The 24,804-nt window shown below is 33.8% G+C and overlaps 1 protein-coding gene across 7 annotated transcripts in view; it reads left to right on the top strand.

Annotated features, from left to right (window-relative positions):
* The window catches only part of Lrp1b (low density lipoprotein-related protein 1B), a 2,058,309-nt gene extending 2,033,705 nt beyond the window's left edge, over positions 1-24,604 (top strand). For 4 of the 7 annotated variants that reach the window (XM_006498463.4, XM_006498461.4, XM_017319348.2 and 1 more), the window contains 5 exons: positions 8,386-8,462; positions 18,299-18,389; positions 19,496-19,640; positions 21,383-21,481; positions 22,820-24,604. In XM_006498463.4, coding sequence (XP_006498526.1) covers positions 8,386-8,462; positions 18,299-18,389; positions 19,496-19,640; positions 21,383-21,481; positions 22,820-22,960 — 553 coding nt within the window. In that variant the 3' untranslated portion in view covers positions 22,961-24,604. The remainder of the gene's footprint in view (positions 1-8,385; positions 8,463-18,298; positions 18,390-19,495; positions 19,641-21,382; positions 21,482-22,819) is intronic. The other 3 variants (XM_006498462.4, XM_006498460.4, NM_053011.2) reach the window with 2 other exon arrangements.
* The last annotated feature ends 200 nt before the right edge of the window (positions 24,605-24,804 follow it).

The raw sequence follows: 24,804 nt of genomic DNA, 5'->3' as shown, positions 1-24,804 counted from the left end.
TGCCAGAAATAGATACCACACATCATACTTTTCTGAACAAGCTTAAACTCTAGATTGTACCGTCAGAAGATAGTGATCCTGCTTACTAACAAGAGATCAGTATATCATTGGAATAACATTAATGTATTATTTATTTTCAAAGAATAAATAATTTTGTGAATTTTTACATTAGTGTCTTCCACACCTCCAAATCCAATCTCCTATTCTCATTCCCAGATCTCTAGCAAACCACGTGCTATGACATCCCCTTCCTTACAGACTCTGTCTCGAGGAGGAGGTTACATAGACCTTCTCCTCATACATTCCTTCCACTGACTCATGGCATAATCTTAGACCCCAATACCAGCAAGCATTTCCTATGAACCAGCCTGCTATGCTGCTCAGGGGATCACGTTGTCTAACCACAGATATTTAAGTCTCTCATTTCTCATTCAAATAGAGTCTCCACTGTCAACCCCAGTTCTTCAGCATACCTGGCTTGCCCTCCTACTTCATCCACATCCATGGTGTATCTTCCTCCCATTTTTTTCAAAGGCAGAAATAATAAGCACTTAAGGAGATAGAAGTCTTTAACCTGTTACAAAACTGCAGTTTTAAAAAGTACAGATATAACATGTTAGCCCAATAGTACATAAAAATTTATCTTTATGTGTTAGAGTATTTTAAAAAGATTTTTAAATTTTTTGTTATATATATATATATGTATATATATATATATATATATATATATATATATATATATATATATACATGTATATAAATGTGTGTGTGTGTTTTGTCTGTCTTTATATATGGAAATCACTTACAATGATACTTGTACAGACCAGAAAAGGAGATCAAATCCCTTAGAACTGCAGTTACACAGAGTTGTTTGCCTGCCATGAGAGTATTTGAAACTGAGCCACAGTATTAAGGAAGAGCAGAAAGTGCTCTTTACTGTTGAGCCATGACTCCAGTCCTATAAAATAATTTTAATATAAAATTCATAACATGTATACATTTGTATGTAGGTTTGATGAGATTCCATTATTTCTTTTCATGTGGAAACATATCCTTGGTTTCTAATATAATAAGTGTGTCAGAATAAATAAACAAAACTAATGGTGTGGTGTGTGTAACTGTTCCTTACCTTTTCAACACTTTACTGTATACTTGTGTACTACTTGTCTACTAGTTTAACAATCCAGATGTCACATGCTCATAACAGTAAAGTTTTATTTCCTGCTTATGTTTCAAAATTGAACAAATGGACAAAATTGTGTCAGCCTACCTTTAATGTAGCACTTGATTCCATAGTAACTTTCTGTAATCCTTATGAAAGATTGATTCTTATACTTTACCAACAACAATAGTTTAGTAGGAAAATGTCTTCATATTATAATCATGTAAAAATGATTTACATCTTTCTTTTCATACAAAGAAAGTAGTAGAGACAGCTATCCCATTACATTACTAAAGAAACTTATACCTAAGTTTTTCTCTATTGGGGATCGAAATTAAATATTATAATCATAGTAAAGCTATACTAAGATCACATCAGCACAGAAAATATTAATAAAATGTATATTAATATTAGTAGGCTGATATAGTCTGTACATTTAATGTTCATAAAATTACTCATTGTTAAACAGATTACCTTCAAGTTTCTTATAGTCATAATTTGTTAAGAAGCTTAAAGGCTTTTTTTATGCTTTATAATGCTTAATAACCCAGTCACAAAAGAACAAACAAGGTATGCACTCACTGATAAGTAGGTATTAGCCTAAAAGCTCGAAACACCCAAGATACAATTTAGAGACCATATGAAGCTCAAGAAGAAGGAAGACCAAAATGTGGATGCTTCAGTCCTTCTTAGGGAGGGAACAAAATACTCATGTGAGGAAATGTGGAGACAAAGTGTGGAGCAGAGACTGAAGGAAAGGCCATACAGAGACTGCCCCACCTGAGGATCCACCCCATATACAGACACCAAACCCAGACACTATTGTGGATACTAAGAAGTGCTTGCTGACAGGAACCTGATATAACTGTCTCCTGAGAGGCTCTGCAAGATCCTCTCAGCCAACCATTGGACTGAACAAGGGGTCCCCAATGCAGGTGTTAAAGAAAGGACTGGAGGAGTTGACAGGGTTTGCAACCCCATAAGAAGAACAACAATATCAACCATCCAGACACACTAGAGATCCCAGGGACTAAACCACCAACCAAAGAGTGCACATGGACGAACCCATGGCTCCAGCTGCATATGTAGCAGAGGATGGCTTTATCCGGCATCAATGGGAAGTACTTGTCTACTAGTTTAACAATCCAGGTGTCATATGTTCTGTGAAGGGTCAATGTCCCAGTGTGGGGGAATGCCAGGGTGGTGAGGTGGGAGTGAGTGGTTGGGTGAGTGGGTGGGGGCACCCTCATAGAAGCAGGGGAGGGGGATGGGAAAGGGGGTTTCCAGGGGAGAAACCAGGAAAGGGGATAACATTTGAAATGTAAATAAATAAAATATCCAAATTAAAAAGAAAAAAAGGACAGTAAATGAATAAATGAAGGAAAATGGAAAGGAGGAAAGAACGATGTGAAAAAGAAAGAGTACACATGCACAATGTAAATGGATCTTAAGGACAGTGGTCAGAGCTAAGACTGGGCTGGATCCCTGGCACGATTTGACCAAGCAGGGAGGGTGCTTGCTCCTGCAGGAGACATGAGAAACCTGTAATGGGGTTAAGTAGAGGCCTAGATTTCAGCCCTGACAGGCTGAATTTCAAAACTCATGCATGTCATATAGGTCACCCATTCTAGCAGTTTTTAATTTTTGAGAGTTAACTGATCAAATTAAATTAGACTTTATAGAAAATTTAAGACCTCTCTGATTGGCTGCATGACTCCATCTTCCAACATACAAAATATATATTAGGCGTGTATCTATGGTATATTGGAATCACAACTAAAGTGTCAGCTTGATATGAGGAAAAAATATTGATACACCCTCTCTCCTGGAGAGCAGAGAATAAAACATTAAGAGCTGGGAAGGAATTATAGTCATTTTACTATTAAAATGTCTTTATCTAATATTCTAACTTTATATTAAAAACCTGGTACCGCCTTAAGTAGGAAAAAAATAAAGAATACCATGTGCCTTAATGCACTGAACTATAATTAGGCACCACTTTTTTTTGAAAATAATAAGTTCAGAAAATGATAATCAAATGGTTCAGAGTAAAATTTACTTAGAAAATTAATGAGTATCTTTCATGGCATAATTTATCTAATTTTTACTACGTAAAAATATTTTTATACAAATTTGAAGATGTGTGATAGTCATGTTTCTATTTTTATTGAGAGAGGTTCAGGAGCACTGAGACCCACAAAATACACATGGAATTTCTCCATTGCTTCATTAATTTCTATATGGAGAAAAATAGAGACTTTTAGGATATTTTTTTCCCTTTTGAGTGTCTATTGTCATGCCTAAAATAGAAATGTTCACACATACAATGAGAGAAATAGAGTTTCAATTGTTTTAAGGTTCACCTTTGCATTTCACTGTGTCCAGAAAAGTCCCTTGACCTTTAAATTTGATGAAAAGAAAAAAAGCATTTATTAACCTTGTTATATTGTTTTGAAGTTCTCCTAAAGTAGGTGACTCTAGACCACATTTCTTCAAAGTGACAGTTCATATGAATTCATTATTTTTCCTGTGACGATCATACCTGAGAAACTTAATACATACCTAGCAGGTCAATCCTAATCTTAATTGTCTTTACAAAAATTTTCTCTACCACATAGGAGTTGTGAGTACTTTAACACTTTTTTGTATGTGATATTTGTGCTATTTAATATTAACTTACATTTTAGATATATCTTGTGCCCTATATATGTTTGCTTCAGCATTTTAATTTTGTTTGTTATATGTAACATCTGGCCAATATTGCCTATACTAACATCACTCTCTACTATAGAGAGCTAATTAAAACAAAAGCAATATAGCTATAACATAATTATATAAATTGTAATGTCATAATAAACTAAATAAGTTTATTTTGTATAGTAATAGACAGATGGGAACAAATTTTTAAAACTGATCTTAAAAAGTCACTTGTGACAGATACTATGTAAACTGATATATTCACATAGCTAACTTTTGAGCAGTATTGTATCGCTGTTAATAGCCTAACAATGAAACATTGAGTAAACTTTGTTATAACAGAATAGTTGTAGGAGGTATAGTAATTATATTTATCTGTGTTATATATTGGTTCTATAAGACTAACATGACTAGCATATGGATGTATGACCATAATCCATAATATATAATGAGTCCATTGATATATGGGAATGCAGAATCTTAAGTTTCAGTAAAAATTCAGTTTAGTAATTATCCTAATTTAGGATATTTAAGACATTTTATGAAATTAATGGGATTTTGTGCTTATAGTTTATGAAAGTAGAAGAATAAGATTAAGAAATCAATGAAGCAGTAAATGATATTTTAACTCTTAAGTGCTTATACTGGCTAGTTTTGTGTCAACTTGACACAGCTGGAGTTATCACAGAGAAAGGAGGAAATGCCTCCATGAGCTCCAACTGTAAGGCATTTTCTCAATTAGTGATCAAGGGAGAAAAGCCCCTTGTGGGAGGGACCATCTCTGGGCTGGTAGTCTTGGGTTAAGAGAGCATGCTGAGCAAGCCAGGGGAAGCAAGCCAGTAAGGAACATCTCTCCATGGCCTGTGCATCAGCTCCTGCTTTCTGACCTGCTTGAGTTCCAGTCCTGACTTCCTTGGTGATGAACAGCAGTATGGAAGTGTAAGCTGAATAAACCCTTTCCTCCCCAACTTGCTTCTTGGTCATGATGTTTGTGCAGGAATAGAAACCCTGACTAAGACAGTGCTGATGTTCTATAAAAGAAGCGATGTCAAAGAAAGTTGAATCAGAAACTCTCTAATCAGCAACACATAACTGCACAAAATTATGAGGAAGATACTGATGATGTTGATAATGATGATTATTATTATGGAAAGATGGATTGTGTACATTATTATTTGGCTAAATACTCAAGAATCTACCTAATTATTCTGTCTTTAATCCAAGAGTATTTAAAACTCATTTGGTTTTAATCAAAAGCTGTCCTCTATGGTGCATACTTACAGGGTCTGGGAAACAGCCATATGACAGTCCTCCAATGAGTGCGATGCAGGTATTCTGGGTGGTGATTCTAACTTGCAGGTGTTTATTCTTAGATGAAGAGAGATATCAGTAAATTACAGTAGTACAGATTCAAAGGTAGCTCAAGCTTAGATGGGGAATTTTGGCTTGATGAATAAAGAATGGGGAAAAGAGATGCCAAAGAAATTATAGTGAGTATGATTATGCAAATAATTCAAAGAGGAATTGAACAGGAAATTTTGATGATCTGCACATTCCTTTCCTTCAGTGCCGGGCCATTAATGGCTTTGATCATTGCAGTCTACATAGATATGAAGATTTATTAAATTCTATAAAAATGCTTTTAAAATGCTTGGTTTTAAATTACCCACTGGAAGAGAAACTTCTGGAGCAGCAAATGTCTTAGGTTGTAATTTTGTAAGTTAAGCAACAAGAATAATGATTTCTATTTGATTTAATATCTCAAAGAAATTATTTTCAAATCTGGAACAAAGGGAGACAGTGAAACACATCTTATTTTATCTTTGGTTGTAAAGTATTCATTTATAAGAAATATAGGGAAATTTTCAGGTTAGCATCACTGATTAAGATCTATTACTGGTAAAAAAAATAATTATTTTAAGTGTGATCTCTGAGAGTTATTCCGATTTAAAATAGGTAAAATATTCCCTGAATATTTGGAACTTAAAGGTACTCTAGCATGGTGTGGGAGCACCCTCATAGAAGCAGGGTGGAGGGCATGGGATAGGGGGTTTGCAGAGGGGAAACCTGGAAAGGGGACAACATTTGACATGTAAATAAATGAATAAATAAATAATCTGATAAAATATTTAAAAAAAAAACATGAACACATGACTTCCTTGCCTGTGATAAGTGCTAGGCTTCAAGCCATGGATAACTTGGAAAATTAGATTGTTAATAAATACCACCTGTCCTATGTAAGAAACTGAAGAATTTCCATAAGGTTCCTACTGTTTCTGTATTCATTCTCCATTTCACATTGCCTGCTAGCCTTAGGCTCTAAAGCATATTTTTCTAACATCCTGAATTATATAAAAGACATGATGTTCTTGCCCGAACATCATCTGCTCAATTAGCATTTGATCTACCAATTTTCAGGTAATTTCACTCTCATTTTAGTCATTTCAGTACAATGAGGACATCAGAGATTTTTTTATCTCTAGAACAGTGGTTCTCAACCTTCATAATGATGCAACCCTCTAATATAGTTCCTCATGTTGTGCTGACCCCCAACAATAATATGATTTTTATTTCTACCTCATCACTGTAAATTTGCTGTTACCAATCATAATGTAAATATCCGGCATGCAGAATTTCTGATATATGGCCCCTGTGAAAGGTCATTAAACCCCCAAAGGCGGGTAGTGACTGACAGGTTGAGAATTGCTACTATAGAAGGACAATAAAATATAGTAAATGCTAGTCTCATATTTTAAGATGAACCTTGGTCTACTTTTTAAAATACAATGACATAAAGAGTAAGTATTAGTAGTTTGGAAAACAACACAGTATAGCTGCATACATTTAATTGCATGTGTATCCGCTTTGGCTTTATACTGTAGTGAGTGTGTGTAATCTATACAAATTTTCCACCGAGGTATAGAAAGCTTTGTAGGTGGTTAAATAGGAAGATTTGACAGGTGTAAAGTTACATAAAATGAAATGCAGTTTTCAACTATTAGATTTTACTTCAAGACTTTTTGTGAAATGTCCCTCAAACATCTTATTTTAAATTATCTGAGATATGTGTTAGGAATTAGAACCTATAAAGAGTTGGAGAGTTTTCTAGGTCATACATCTATAAAAACAGAAATGAGAAATAATAACATGTTCTACAAAACTTAGCATTTCGTTCATTGTTCACTTTACCCTAATTTTGTATGCCTATTGCATTCATTTTGATTCAACGTTATAAAAAGACCCAAAGGCCTAGATTTTAACTGACCTGTTTCAATTATTGACTTATAATGTAGTCTATCACAAATGCTAGGCATAGAAAATTAAATTTCATGTAAGCCTTCTATGAAGTAACTGAACATAAAGGTGAGTAATTGCTGGAATGCCAACATAATAATGATATTAATTTTCATTTGAACCATGTCCCATGCTCATAATATATTATCATTATTAATCAAATATGTATATATTTCAAAGAAATCAATACTACCAATCGTGCTACTTATTCTGCATTTTGTTTGAAACCAGTTTTGTTTGTGATTTGAGTTTGTTACTATGACGGTTTTCTGGAATGTTACCTTGTTTTATAAGAACCAATAGTGTTTTTACAAATATCAAAAATAATGCACATGGTGTGAGAGAAACATTGTTTGGAAAAACAACATTATTGATATGACATAATTGTGGCAGAAATCTTATAGTTATGTAGTGCCCAGTATACTGAGAGAGATTCACTTGGAATGGTCCTGAAGGATTTTCTTCTGTAGTGTACAACTATTATCAATATGATGATATTCGATAATCATTTTAAATATGTAGTGAGGTCAATGATATTGCTTCTACGAGGTTTGATGCTGATAGGCTCACAGAGACATTTATGGTAGCCAGTTAACATTGTTCATACTGAGGAAAAAAAAAAAAACTCACATTCTTCTTTTCTGCTCTACCCAAGCAGATTCTTCTGCTCTTTGTTAATAACAAATTTTAATCAAATCTACCCCTCTTATTCTCCTCTAGACAAAGGGAAACCATGTTGTGGTCCCAATATGGGGAAACAACTTCTATTATTGGAAAATTTGGGCATATGCATGTAAGCTCCTTTTGATGGGCATGCTATTTAACAACCAAAATTAAGCATTTTATTTCCCTATCTCTTGCTACTCTAATATTCCTACACACATAGTTTTTCAAAACCTGAAACCTTGAAGACTGTTTGTTAGTTACATCTTAGGCTTTAAGCAACCAGATGAACAAAATGTCAAAACAAAAAAATAAAGAGAGGTTGTATGATATACACACTCAACATTGGTGAAGTAGCTGCTTGATTTTTTTTTTTACATGTCACAATTCATGCTATCCAGTTAACGTTACCTGCAGCATACTGAAAATGTGAAACAAGTTAGTGAGAATGTCTCCTGTTCATGAGGAATTTATAATGATTGTCTCTTTTCTTGGTTTGCTTGAAGTGTCCGCGAACATTGTGTTATGTGCTATTCACTGATTTACTGTTGCTTTTTGGATCTTTCTAGGTGCTCCACTAATTGGTCAGGGACACAGTGTGAGAGGCCAGCCCCAAAGAGCAGCAAATCTGAGCATATCAGCACAAGTAAGTGTGTCTAAAATCTTTAGAAGCCATTTCTCTAACTTTTATGTCATCATTGACTGATATAAAACTTCAAAGGATAACAACATTATGCGATTAGAAAGAATGTAGTCTTGACTTCCTTGAGGTAGTATTGTAATTGATGGAACAAATTATTAGAAATTAAATTACCAAAAAGAAAGCAAACAATATCTTCACTGAGAGGTTTTATCACTTATCTGTGTTTTATAACACTTCAGTCTCAGGTAGCAGAAAGAAATGCGAATATACACAGACAAGGAGGATAACAATTGTTATGTTTATGTTATCCCTGATAACAATTGTTATGTTTAGCCATTTACTTCCAGAGACAAAAGCCAAAATCATCTATATGGTATGATTCACTTAGATCAAGATTATGTGATTTTGTGCATTAGAAATAGTCCTTAATGTTTGTTTCTCTACATATTCTTTAGTCCTGTTTCCACGGTTTCTCTCTTCCTGAAGCAACAGTGTCCAAATTTCTTACCCTTGGAAATTACTTTGAGTTAGTATGCAGGGACACATTGGAAAGATGGAACATAGTTCTAAAACAGTGGTTTTCAACCTTCTAAAAACTGTGAGACTTTAATAGAGTTCCTCATCTGGTGGTAACAGCCCTAACCATGAAATTATTTTCATTGCTACTTCATAAGTGTAATATTGCTCCTTTTATAAATTGTAATGTTAATATTTTTGGAGATAAAAGTTAGCCAAAGGGGTCAGGGTGAGCAGATTGTAAACTACTGTTCTAAAAGACTATACAATGCACAATATAATCTGAATAGGTAAATTTTATGTTCTTTGGTCAGAGAGTTTTGGATTTTCTCTGTAGTGTGTTTTGTAAATACATGAACATCATGGTAGGAAGGACTAGTGTGATAGTTTTGGGGGATTGGTTTAGAAAAGGTTATGTGTGGTGAGTGATATTTAGACTAATTTTATATACTGAAGATAAACAAGTAAATAAATATTTTCTCTTTTTTTCTCAATACTTGAACTCAAAATTTCTGAAGAATAATTGAGATAAATGTAGTGTTTGAAACTATTTAATCATCTTATTAATCATTAAGAACATTTAAAAATGATAGTATGCAGATGACATTACAGGCATATAAAAACATTCAATTTTAAAGGCAGATTGCTATGGTAAGTTTCTTTCATCCTGTCTGTTGTAAAATTTTTCAAGGATGTAATTTAGAGTAAGTACAGATTGTTTCAGGGAAAGAGTAATTTTCAACATCAGAGAAAGTGTTTTACAGAAAATATATGCACCAGGTTAGGTGTGTACCAAATTTTTAAATTTTTTTCCTTAAAGGCAATTCTCAGAAAAAAATTGAATGATAGAAAGTGACTTGGTGATCAAGAATGTTCCAAGTTGTTTCATTGAGAGTAGGATATCCAAGCATCTGCATAGTCAATCTTCTTTGTAATAAAATATGTCAGATTACATAAAACAGCTTTGGTGCAAATGACATCAGGTGTGAGGGCATGTTCCACATAGTGCTTGCCCTTGTTCTGAAACATGCCTTCTTACTCAATGAAAGCCCATATAAGTAATAGCAATTTCAGAGGGTAATAAGGTGCTCTTACCTATTTAGATGTCACATTATCATAAAAGGAGCCACATATCCCAAGAAATAATTTTATTAGATGAACATTGAACTTTCTGCCAAATGCTGGAAAACACCCCACTCAGAGGCTATAAAGGAAGACACATCAACATGTTTTCTAACTAGGAATTTACTACACTCATTCTTTCAAGGGGAAAAGAAAAAAAGCAAAAGAAGGAATATCTAGTTCACAGTCCAGATTATTACTTCAAGCATGTAAAATATCCTGATTGCAACAAGATTATCATGGCTTTCAACCATACTCACACAAGTGAGTGTTTATGTACGTTAGTCAATGGTGTTGGTCCAGCCTGTAGAAAGAGAAGTTAAGCTCAAAGAATAATGTTAATTTTGATTACTAAATTAATTTAGAACATTAAAGCTCTATACAGCTTCCTTGAAAGCCTTATAGAGTTCCATTATTCTATCAAGACAATGTAGTTACGTCTGATTTTATAACGTTTAGAAGACTTTAGAGAGTCAATTTTTCAATATTTTTAATCACAGATCACTTCTAAGTAGAAGGTATTTACTGTTAGACATGTCTATGTAGTGAACAACAATAAACAAAATATAATAATAATTAAAACAAAACATGCATAAAGCTTATACCTTCTGAATAAAGGGGAAGTGCAGCTAGCTGAAATAGGGGTGTTGTTAACCTCTCAAGGAAAATCTAATAATTTAGATGTTTGCTGAGTATTTCTCAAACATGATCAGAGGTCATTTGTCCACATGAAAAGTGGGATACTAATTAGAAAGGAAGAAGACAAGTTATCAGTATGTGTGGATGATATGATAGTACACATAACATAACATAACATAACATAACATAACATAACATAAACATAACATAACATAACATAAACGACCCCAAACGTTCTACCAGAGAACTTCTCCAGCTGATAATCACCTTCAGCAAAGTGGCCAGATATATAATTAACTAAAACAAACAAACAAACAAACAAAAACAGTAGCCGTCCTTATACAAATGATAAATAGGATGATAAAGATATTAGGGAAGCAACTCCCTTCACAATAGCCACAAATAATATAAAATATTGCGGGAGTAACTCTAACTAAACAAGTGAAAGATCTATATGACAAGAACTTCAAGTCTCTCAAGAAAGAAATCAAGGGAGATCTCAGAAAATGGAGAGATCTTCCATGCTCATGGATTGGTAGGATTAACATAGTAAAAATGGCCATCCTACAAAAGGCAATCTAGAGATTCAATGCAGTGCCCATCAAAATCCAAACACAGTTCCTCAAAGATATGGAAAAAGCAATTCTCAAATTCATCTGGAAGTGAAAAAAAAGAAAACAACAAAAAACAAAACAAAACAAACAAACAAACCAAAAAACAGAGTAGGGAAAACAATTCTTAACAATAAAAGAACTGCTGGGGTAATCACTATCCCTGACCTCAAGCTATACTACACAGAAATAGTGATTAAAAACTGCATGATATTGGTACATGCTAGTTATTATAATAATAGAATTGAAAACCCAGAAATAAAACCACACAGAGACAATTGGAATTTGACCAAGAAGCCAAAAATATACAATGGAAAAAATAAAGGGTGCTGATCTAACTGACTGTCTGTATGTAGAAAAATTAAAATAGACCCATATTTGTCAACTTGCACAAAGCTCAAGTCCAAGTGGATCAAGGACCTCAACATAAAACCAGATACACTGAATATAATAGAAGAGAAAGTGGGAAAGAGCCTTGAACTTATTGGCACAAAGAAAATTTTCTAAACAAAACTCCAATGACTCATGCTCTAAGATCAAGAATTGATAAATGGGACCTCATGAAACTGGAGAGCTTCTGTAAGGCAAAGGGCATAGTCAATAAGACAAATCAGCAATGTACAGATTAGGGGAAAAAAAAAACTTCACTGACCCCAGATCTGAAAGAAGGCTAATATCCAAAATGTATAAAGAACTCAAGAAGTTAACCACAAAATACCAAAGAACCCAATCAGAAAATGGGGTATAGAACTAAATAGAAAATTCACAACAGAGTGATGTTGAATGGCTGAGAGGTACTTCTAAAGAAATATTCAAAGTCCTTAGTGATCAGAGAAATGCAAATCAAAATGACCCTGAGATTCCACCTTACACCAATCAGAATAACTAAGATCAAAACCTCAGCACATATTGGTGGGAATGTGGAAAAAGAATACTTTTCTATTGCTGGTGGGATTGTAAACTGGTACAACCACTCTGGAAATCAATCTTGAAGATCCTCAGAAAATTGGAAAGAGATTTACCTGAAGACCCAGCCATACCACTCTTGTGAATATACCCAAAAGACGCCCCACCATGCCACAGGGGTACATGTTCCACTATGTTCATAGTGGCCTTGTTTGTGATAACCAGAAGCTGGAAACTATCCAGATGTCCCATGACAGAAGAATGGATACAAAAATGTGGTTCATTTACATAATGAACTAACCAGCTTTTAAAAATAAAGACATCTTGAGTTTTGCAGGGAAATGGATGGAACTAGAAAATATCATTCTGAGTAAGGTAACTCAGACCCAAAAGGACATACATGGTATGTACTCACTAATGAGTGGATATTAGCCAAAACCAAAAGGACAGAATACCCAAGACATTGTCCACAGAACTCACAAAGTTCAACAAGCTGAAGGGTCCAAGTGAGGATGCCGCATTCACACTTGGGAGGAAGAGGAAATCAATCACAAGTGAGAAAGGAGGGAGAGAGGGACCTTGAAGGGAAGAGAGGAACCTTGATCTGGTAGTGGGGGGATGACTGAAGCCCTGAGGGACAGCATAAAGAATGGAAACAGGCAACCTCAGGAGGTAGGAGGCTGGGGGGACCCTCCTTAATGTACCAGAGACCTAGGAAATGAGAGACTCTCAGACCTTAGATGAAATGCCCTTCAATGGAGAAAGGGAACTTGTAGAGCCCACCTCCAGCAGAAAGGCAGGGCATCACGTAAAGTTTGGGATTGCCATCCCACAGTCAAAACTCTGATCTATAATTGTTCTTGTCTGAAAGAACTGCAGGGATTGAAAGGGAGAGGAGCTTGAGGAGAAAAGGTCCAGCGACAGGCCCAAAGTGAGATCCAGATCAAGGGGAGGCCCCAAGACCTAACACTATTACTGAGGCTATGGAGCACTCACAAAAAGGGACCTATCATGACTATCCTCCTAAAGACCTAAAGGCAGCTGAAAGAGTCACATGCAGATATTTGCACCCCAGCAATAGACAGAAGTTGCTGACCCCTGTTGTTGAATTAGGGAAAACCTGGAAGAAGCTGAGGAGGAGGGTGACCCTGTAGGAAAACCAACAGTGTCAAATAACCTGGACCACCGAGGTCTCTCAGACACTGGACCACAAAGCAGGCAGCATACACCAGCTGATATGTGGCCCCCAACACATGAACAGCAGAAGACTGCCGCGTCTGGGTTCAATCAGAGAAGATGCTCCTAACCTCAACAGACTTTAGGTTCCAGGGAGTTTAGAGGGATGGTGGGGTGGGGCTGATGATTGGGACATCCTGATGGAGACAGGATGGTATGGAGGAGGTATGGATTGGGAACAGTCAGAGGGTAGAGTGGGAGGAGAATAAAATCTGGAGTATAAAAATTTAAAAAATAATAAAATTTAAAAAGAAAAGAAAAGTGGTATTGTAGGTTACACTTCCAAATTAAACAACAAAGTAGTGTGTTGTATCAGCTGTTTACACATTGCTGTGATAAAAGACTTTGACAGCAGTCACTTAAGGAAGAATGTGTTATATTGAACTGTGGATACAAAGAGTTCAAGTCTGTGATGACAGAGTGGAAGAAGCCAGTGAATCATAGTGACTGGAGCAAGAACCTAAGACTCCACATCTTGAACTAAAAACCCATTTTGTAGGAGTGGGGCAGTGAGTATGATGTAAATTGAATAAGTAAAAAGATAATATTAAATTTAAAACAAACATAAATATAGAGTGAAACATAAATGGATCTGGGAATGATGTGTGGCTTTGAACTCTCCATGCCCATCCCTGTGACACATTTCCAACCGCAAGGCCACATTTTCTAACCCCATTCAAAGTGTGACCCACTAGAGATCAAATGGTCAAACATGCGGCCATTCTCATGCAAATTGCTAACTGCAGCAGCATTACACATGGCCACTTAGGAGCACACATGCAGTAGCCCTGGTTCAGAGCCTGGAGCCTTCCTTTGTCAGCTCTCACCACAAGTTGATTCACTGGCTAATTCATGTGCTGCTTTCGTATTGATCTCCAAGTAGGAAGACATGTATCTTCTAGGTCTTGAAGTTTCAAGTAAAACCAAACAGCAAAACAAAACATAGCTTGAGTAATTATGCAAAACTATTATTCTAGGGGGTTTGCACTCAGATTCCACTTGAAAGGTTATTCTGTCTTTTCTGAATGGTTTCAACCTGAGAATAAGAGATGTCATTACATACACCTATTTTAAATTCCCATAAAATTTTAGAGAGAGTAATGCTCAAATTTTGAATTTTGCCACTCTGACTTCCTTTTGTGAGGCTTCTGCTTTCATTGTCTGTGGATAACCCATGGCTGCTCCTTTTCCCTGGGTTTCCCTGGGTGTGTTCTCTTCTGTGGCTACATGCATTGTTTCTTTCTTTTTTCCTCTCTAGATTTAGCATCTCTGGCAAGCCCTGTTTTCCTGACCTCAGTTATCAATCCTATCCTAATAATTTGAAACTTCTAACCCATTTCTACATTCTCCTGAGTCTGAGACTTACATCCTGTATTTTTCAAGAGATTCATGCTTAGTATATACCCTGATTGTCTTCATTTTTGCTCCATCCAAACAACTGACATTTTAGATAACTGTAGAAATAACCTAAGTACCTAGACACCACAAGTTAAATATGAAGCCTTAGTTTTATTTCTTAAATTGAACGAAACAATGGATTCATAGTCTATTTCTTTCTATTTCTATCAGTATCATCTCTTTTCCCTCATTTGTACAGCTTACCAGCTTATCTATATGGCTTACACATACCTTCCTAACATCCTTCTATTTTCCTGACCATCAAACTATACTATCTTCACTCTAATCCAGTGGTTGGTTACTGCTTTATTTTAATTCCCTTAGTTCCCATACCCTCTTGAGGGCTGAGGAGTAGCCATCCTTCAGTTCTCAATGGCTAGTTCTAATGATGACCAGACTAGATGGATTTGCATCCCTTAGGGTCCCAAGACATTGTGTACCTTCTACAAGTTAGTATTGAAGATCCCATGCATTTTTTTTGTGGTGGTGGTGGGTGGTGGTGGTTGTTTTTGTTGAGATGAGGATTCTTTGTATCCCTGGATATTGTGGAACTCTCTCTGTAAACAAGGCTGGCCTTAAAATGATAGAGGTCTTCCTGCCTTTGTGTTCCAAATGCTGTGCTTAGAGTGAAAGCATGCACCACTATGACCACAAGATGGCATGTTTAATAAACCTGTTTGTTTCATCTTCCAGTGCTGTGCATATCAATACAGCAAAGATAAAGATAAAGTTCACGTTAAGACATATTTGTTAAGTGAGAACTGAACACATGGGCCTCGGGTCATCTTAAGAATGGACTTTACTGTTTGCAGAAGAAAAGGAAGTATAAGTTTTGCCCTAAAGGAGGCAAAAGTCATTTGCACAAATATGTTGTGAAATGTATAAAATATGAGCACATAGAGTGGTTATAAAACTTTCTACACTATCAGTATGGTGACAGCTATACCAATGTAAGATGATGATAACTTGTACTGAGACAGTTTATCTGAGTCTGTGACTTCAGCTGAGATGCAGGACCACTCTTCCAGGACAGAAAAGAAAAAAAAATTTTCAGAAACATATTACAATGGAAGACATATTGTGTTCATTATGACACTGTTGAGCAAGTTTCCTCTGACCTCTCACACTTTCAATCAGTTTACAACAACCCACTTATCCACTTATTATGTCCAAAAAGTTGGTTAGATTCTTATATGTCAAAAACATATTAGCAAATTACATTAAATCTTACTTGTTTTTTACTGTCAATAGATTTTAATATGATATATTATGATTATGAATTCTGCTCCTCCAAATTCTCCATGATCTTCCTCACTTTCATATCCACCCAAATTCACACCATTTCTTTCTCATTAGGATCCAAACAGGCATCTAAAAATAATAAAAATATAACCATAAATAAAATAAAAACAAACAAACCAGAATCAGACAAAACAAGCAGAAGAAAAAAAGCAAAAATTCTTAACTAACATTATATTTTTGAATTTTATAATGTCAGTAATTTCTATTAATGTTTATAAAAAATGAAAACAGAATTTTGTCTATATTATTTATCATCAACATTAAACATTATTGCAGTTACCTTGATTGGTTGCATAAACATACCAGATGTTTGGTCTTTTAAACAGAGCTCTATAACGTATAGGGATTGCAGCTACCATCTGTGGTGGGAAAATTAAAAGAAAAAGAGATGCTTCGTTTTCTTGCATGCATAATTAATAGTTATAACATATGGAATAGCAGAAACTAGGTAGAGCAGGTAATTATATAAATATATGAATAATTTACAATTACACTGAGAAGGAAAGCATGATGCATACTTTGAGTCTAGTATCGGTTGTCTTTACACATTTACTGATGATCTCCTGTTAAATGCAAGAATAATATACAATGAAGTGAAGATATTTGTCAAGATTAGTCAGTTAAAATATATATAAAACTTACATGAATTTTTTGTAATGAATACTTGCAGATACTTTAGTAGTTCATCTCCAGTAGTTGATCTCCCTTATGTATCCTCTATTTATTACTATTGGAAAATCATTCACTCTGATAAAGTGTCTGCACATTGGGAATAGTGGGATGATTAACTTCCTCTCTAGTATTTTATACAACCATGGAAATGCAGAGAAATTATCATATAGTATAATAACTTCTGATTTTAATTTATAAATGTTTGCAATATTTATGCTGGGTTAAATGCTAGGCAATATTCTTTCTAGGTTACTTGTTGCATAAGGTATTTAAACTGAATGATTGGATGACTATAGAAAGCCTGGTTTCGTGTGCACTGTTAGCCTAGCAAAAAGTTAACATGGTTAGCTCAAAAGTGCTATTTAATATTTCTGCTATAAAGTGGTCGTTACATCCAGCTTCTTTTTACTATTCTTGGTATTCAATTCTAGGATACCACCATATAATTATATTAACAACAAAGGGTAAATGATTTGATTCAGAAGAAATGCTGTCTGATAAAATCACTATCCCACTACACTTTCTACCTATGAATGAAACGCAATATTTCTCTGATTTTTCTTATGATCAGATACAGAAAAATTAAACACAGCATTTAAGACAAATGTTAAGAATACAGATACTAACACTATTTCCAAGAACATAAAAAAATGTAAACATTTTCAACATAAATCAAAGCTCCATAAATATTTTTCTGAAACTATTCTGGAGTTGGGATTTAGAAAAAGAGAACATCAATTCCTTATTCATTTATTTAATAAAGAAACAACTCTCTGATTCTTCTATTAAAAATTAGTATATATTCATTTTATGTTATTTTTATAACTATTTGCCTACATGTATTTATGTATATGTACAATTGGGTGTGTCAGAACATAGAGTTTAGAAGTGTCAGACATCTAATTATTATTCTTGTCACTCATTTAATGGCAAGAGCATATCACTCCAAAGAAATCCAAGAAACAGATGCTTCTGTATATGCATATCCAAATAAAAGTATTATGTCTTTGGTACTTGACCATGATGCCATTTGACCTGCCATAGGTACAATGGCTATATATATCAGAACAATACCTTATTTGTGGAATTGTAGTCAATAAAATTGAATGCAAATATATTCAGAAATCATTAACCTACAATGTTTACTTTCATAATTGTGTGCTCATAAATGTGGTAGTAATCAGTAATTCAGAAATAAAAACTAGCTCTAAATGTCGAAACTTTAAATGTAATTTATAAACAAAAGTTATCTAACCAACCATCCCAACAGGCTCTTTGGTAAGATGATGTGGTAGTTATGACCTCAGAATACAAACATATTTTCCATGCTTTATTTTTGTTCACATTAGTGCTGATATGATCTAATGTGACAGTTTAGTAATGCTAACCTTCATATCATTTGTTCATTTGTTCATCCATGGATCAATTTCTTTCCAGGGAGCATTGCTATCATCGTGCCACTTGTCCTTTTGGTGACCTTGGTAACCACTCTAGTGATTGGTTTAGTGGTTTGTAAGAGAAAAAGAAGGTAAGATGCCATATTCTGAATTTGACTGAGTCATATGAAAGTGCTAAAAATGTTTTTATTTTTCTCTTAAAAATGAGGTTAATTATTCTAGTTACAAAACAATTTTTCAAATTATTTACCCCTGATTTCACTTAAAATTGATACAATTTATACAAGTATTCCTTCATTTTATGTTGACAGAATCAATCCATGTATGTAGTCTAATGAAACTAACAGTGGCATAACATTAACAATTTCTGTAGAATTTACATTTCTAGTGATCTTTCCTTGAATAAGCAAAGCTATCTGAAGATTGTCTTATTAGTTTACTGTATATAATTGTTGGCATAAGTCTATTAATTTCTATGCAAGTATGTTATAAAATACACTAGTAATGGGTAATGTGCAATAATTTCCTTTATCTTCCAAGAAGTGGAAGTATTTTAGTTTATATAACTGCATCTATAGAGCTCTATAGATGTTAATTAATCTGGAATATGAGAGTTTACAAAATAGTATTATAGTCATTGCGTTAGAGGTTATAAACAAAATATTTCAAAGTTTCTTTATCACATTTTTGTTAGTTAATTTTCAACCCAGAGGAAAAAATGTGGAAATTTAGCTTATAGCTGAATTGTGAGTTTTCTACTAAAGTAGCATTGTGTTCAGTATAATTTTACTTTTAATGTGTTTTTTTTTGTTTTGTTTTGGTTTTGGTTTTTTGTTTTGTCTTTGTTTTGGTTTTGGTTTTTAGAGACAGGGTTTCTCTGTATAGCCCTGTCTGTCCTGGAACTCACTTTGTAGACCAGGATGGCCTCGAACTCATAAATCTGCCTGCCTCTGACTCCGGAGTGCTGGGATTAAAGGCGTGTACCACAACACCCGGCAACTTTTAATATGTTTTGTGCATTGTTAAATCACTTTAATTTAAAATAAATGGTCAAATTATGAGTTTTCTTTTCCTTTGTGATCTGAAAAATCTCAGTTATCAAAATTTTCTTATTCATATTTAATTCAGAATTTATCAGTTGTACCATGTCAGCAAATCAGTAAGTATTTTAATAGTATAGAACTTAAATTGTGATGTCTTTGCAATTGATACTTAACTTTATCTCCACATATTATAGAACAAAGACAATTAGAAGGCAGCCTATCATCAATGGAGGAATAAATGTAGAAATCGGCAATCCATCATACAATATGTATGAAGTGGACCACGACCACAGTGATGGGGGTCTTTTAGAACCAAGTTTCATGATAGATCCAGTAAAGGTAATATTTCTTGAAATCATGAGTAGAGAATACTAACATTCCTGAGTCAAAACCACTACAGAATTCTGAAATTAATTATGCTTTTGTAATAACTAAACTTACAGTAAAAGACTTTAATATATATTGGGAAATACCAGTAAATAGTGTATTATATATTAAAAAATATTCACTTAGTTTACAAAGATGGAATTTTATTTAGGATAATAACAAGATATATGGGGTGATAGCATCACTAATGTTCAGCATGATGTTGAAGTAATGGGTACTTCATTTTTCATTATGAAAAGAGTTCATTGGTTCAACTTCAGTATAATTAGTTTGATCAAAATATTGTCTTGTTGAAAAGTTAACAAAGCTGAGTCCTGAAGTTTATTTTTTAACTAAATCCCAGTGAGGAAAAAAAAATCTGTTATGTAATATAATAAATTTATTTATTTGAAACATTCAACAGTCATATGTAGCTTTTTGTTAATTTTATACATTTTTTCAAGGTTTCTGTAACATATCATTACAGTCTGCTCAAATGAAGCAAATATTTACATAAATTAAGTATGCAAAGATTAATTTGTCTTAATTATCTGAGCCCACATTTGCTGAACTATTTTCTAGCTACTTTGTTATTAATGGCACTTGTCCAGACTGTACCTTATAGTATTATCAAAGTGACCAATAATATACTTAAATTCATTAGTCCAATTTCATTAGGACTAATCTTACTTATTAACTAGCAAATTCTTACATTGGAACTTTCCATAAAATAAGTAATGCTTACATTACTATAATACGGGATGCTTGACATAAAAGAACTTGGCACACTTAGGAATTTATCTGTGAAAAGGAAAACCATTTTAAACAATTAGACTTCTGGCATCCTTCCAGAATGTTTTAAGGAAGAACAGTGTCCCTCATGTTGTAACATGAACTGACAGATTGAACCCCTCAGCTTTCCATGAAAAGTTCTAAAATCCCTTTGTTATTTGAGGTCCTAGCACTTAAATCAATACAATTACTTAGACTTAGAAGCAACAGAACTTAGTGAAATAGTTACACACTTACTCTATGAAAATTAAACCATGCTTTAGGTCCTTCATATATGATTCCAGTGTACTCATACATAATTTCACTGAGCACTCAAAAAATATACATTTACCAGTTAGATGACTGAATTGATAAAATTGCTTAAGATATGAGTTAACAGTTTATTCCTTTCTGGTTAGTAATATTTGCATAGTGACTCTGAATTACTGCATGAAGGTAACTACATTTACCTTTATTCAATTACATTGAAAGATTATTTGTGCTTGGCACACTTGGAAATTTATCTATGAAAAAGAAAGCCATCTTATAAAATAGACTTCTGGAATTCTTCCAGATGTTCTAAGAAAGATAATTTTATTCTAAAATTATAAAGTGATGATCAATTGTTAAAAGAGGATAGCTGAGTCTTCAAAAAAGACTCTTGTCCAAATTCTGAAATTTTAATGGCAAAAACTTCACTGGAGGAATGTTCAGGGTTACACAGAAGTCGATGTTCTCCATGCACAGCATAGGTCAGGAACCAGGACCTATGAGTTCACACCTCTGGCATAAAGATCTCAATTTCTGTATGTTGACATAAGTCTCCTGATGTGGCCTAGAATTAAAGGCAAATTTACATTAATTGTATCATTGAATTATATTTTGTATCAGTAAAGAATGTTTCCATGTCATTAGATGAGATAAAATTTTCTGTTTATGTACAGTCCAGGTACATAGGGGGAGGGTCCAGTGCTTTCAAGCTCCCACATACAGCACCGCCCATCTACCTAAACTCTGATTTGAAAGGACCACTAACTTCTGGGGTGAGAGAAACAGCCTATCTTTTCCTTTCCATCCCATTTCATACCCTCACCATTCACAGAGCCACTCTTGACTTGGACAGAGCTTGCCCTTATCATGGTTTAAATTAACATGAGTTTGCAAATTAGCATTAAAGTCTCAGACTTTTGCACACTTTACGTATAAGAATGTTTCTAAAGCACATTACCAGTTTAGACCAGCTATTATGTTGATAGTATTCCCTCTATGGAATTTGGAAGAATTTTAAATTGTGGCCAGCTAGATTTATAAAAATAAATGTAAAGTGAATGAATTTAAATTTATTTATTTTAATTATAGATAGGTATATTTAGATTGTATATATATATTATGAAATGCTAAATTAAAATGTGCATAAAATTTCATATTTTAGACAAATTAGAGATGGTATAATGAAATCTTAGTTATTTTTAAGATTTAGTTACTGTGTTTAGAAAACAAGTTTTCTGTCCAGAGTCACAAATCTCATTTTAGGTAGAACAAAAGATCATGGATATACAGGTTCCTCAGACCTCTTGCTGCAGACCATCAAGTCCTTTTCATTCTCATTGTTTGTTTTAGAGTGTGCATGTTATAAAGACTATATGTTTCCTTGCTGTAACAAAGGTTAAGATACTGCATGAAAAAGAAAAACACAAACTAAACTGAAACTCGTAACAAAAATAAAACTGAAGTGGTACTTTTTTGTGTAAAGTTTCAGTTTCTTTAATAATGAATATTGAATATTGTTTTCAACTGAAAGAGCTTGCTTGTTAGCCTTGATTATGGTTCAAAATCAACCATGCCTCTACAACTTCACATCTTTCTCTGAATTCAAGATTATTGGGAAGAATCCAGAGATATTTCCAAAGCAAGTACATGTAGGTTGTTTGAAGCAAAAAATACTGTTTTTACTTTAAAGATATATACCTAATATATTCTGTTGTTTTGATTTATCTTCATTTACTTATGTTTAATTCACATTGAAAAATTAGAAGAGTAAACCAATTAGGTAACTTTTGCATTCATCTGTGGACTTGCACCAGTAGTCAGAGGTGGGGACAATGTGTGAAAGGCCAGATATCCTTGAAACAATTATGTTTACCATTTTATATTAAAGCTATGGTATAAGTTTCACAGTTATACTGGCTTTTACTTTTGTTTCAAAGCTTCTGTTTTGTCTCAAGCTACCTTAAAATGTAGTTATGTTTCTACATTAAAGTGGACTAAAATCTATGAACATAGTAATTAAATGACATGTCATCATTAAGAACAATATTCTACAAATTAATTAATTTGGTCAAAATGATAGTAAAACTCAATTTATTCTCTTTACCCTTCAGCCAACAAATTACTCCAACCCAGTATATGCAAAATTATATATGGATGGACAGAACTGTCGAAACTCCTTAGCAAGTGTGGATGAACGGAAAGAACTTCTTCCAAAGAAAATTGAAATTGGCATCAGAGAAACAGTAGCATAATGAAGGACACTTTTCTATGCTGTATAAATGTATAAAATATAAGGATTACTTTTATATGTTCCAACAGTATTATACTTATTTTAGCATCAACATCATCTCTTTATCTTTTTCCTCGTTAATTGTTTTCTGAGTTTGGGGGGTTTTATTTTTTGCTAATGAATATTGATTCACCATTTTTAAGGTATTTTTATGAAAAATAACTGCACTACACTAAAACTTACAATGATGCTGCTGATATGACACACCTTTAAATTTGTTAAAACCTAAAAACAACAAAACCATATTCCTTTGTAGAGTTAATATGAGCAATCTATTTTATAAGAATTTTTTGTTCTCCATAATCAGCAAAGTACTCTACACTTTAGCATTCTATTCTCTGAAAATTTTAATACAATGTCACTGTAGTTTCTGGGAAATTGAAAGGACAAACTCTCTTCTTCATGCCCATGAACATGGATTCAGACTTGGCTGAGAATACATAGCTCATCCGAGGTCAGCATCTCCTGCTTTGCAATTATTCTTTGTGGACAGAGAGGAATAATTAGAATTTTGGAGAAAAAAAAACTTTTAAAAGGACATAATTTGCATGAATCAAAATGACTTATTTTCCAAAAGTTTAATAGACTCTTTGATATACAAAATAAATGACCCCTGTAACAATAGTGGTATTTAGGTTGATAGAACATAGCAAGCATATAACTAGAACAGGACTAATAGAACTTGCTGTGTAATAGGACCTTTTGCTTCTCCTCCATCCTAAGGCACACAGCCAGCCGAGAGCATAGTGGGTTATGAGACCTCATGTCTTATGTATTTATTTCCAAGTATGTTCATGTTGTGGATAATTATTACCTCTTAATCATGCTGAGCACTAGAAAACCACATGCAACCATACAAAATGATACCAAAATTTCAGGTTTGTGAAGACACTCTCTTTGTCAGGTCAAAGAGAATTTTGTTTGTATAAAGTAATTGGTAAGGATTTTTGACATGCCATATGACTAATTATTTGTGCTCTCAATTCAACTACGATTCAAAAAAATCTTTCAAGCTAAAACAATTACATGCCATGATGCCTGGTGGAGAGTCTATTCTGTGCCACTAGCATTGGTAATTTGTTTTCTCTTTGCTTATACAAAACATACAGACCCATTCACTTTGTTCACTTGTTTTCAAATTTTGATTGTAACAAATATGGTTTATTTAAGTTGAATAAAAAGATAGCATTTTTATACAAATATCTTTAAAGGCACAAAAGTTTTATTCATAAGCAGTGGGGGTTTTTGTCCCTCTGATAGACATGACTGACTTTTAGCTGTCATAATGTATTAATCTAACAGATGAAATATGTTTGTGGTTGCTCTTTATCCCTTTGTACAAGCATTAAAAACTGCTGTTTTATAAGGAAACTTTTTGTTGTACTATGTGCATGCATACTACCTATTTCTAAACTTTGCCATACTGAGGCCTTTATAGAATATTGGTTTATGTAATACTTGTGTGAGTTGCTTGAACAATGTTATGCATACCATAAACTTTTTCAGGTTCTTGTTTAAGTACATTTTTTAAATTGAACAGTATTTTTCATTTTGGTTATAATAGTCATTTTGCCTATGTTTCTACAATGAAGTGTTAAATACTTTATAAAAATTGTTGACTGACTTATTTAAATGAAATTCTACATATTTAAGTGCTTGTGTTTGGTAGTTTTTAAACTAACAGAAGTCCTTTCATTATATGGTTTAAATATCCTAAGATTATCTTAGAAAGCCCTTCCCAGGGTATGAGAGGTGTCACTGAATAATTTTTCACAGTGTACCTAAAGAAGAGTTTTCTCTCTTGAA

This window comes from Mus musculus, chromosome 2, assembly GCF_000001635.26.
Source record: "Mus musculus strain C57BL/6J chromosome 2, GRCm38.p6 C57BL/6J".
NCBI lineage: Eukaryota > Metazoa > Chordata > Mammalia > Rodentia > Muridae > Mus > Mus musculus.
Note: the sequence above shows the minus strand (reverse complement) of the source record. Positions and strands in the feature narration are given on the sequence as shown.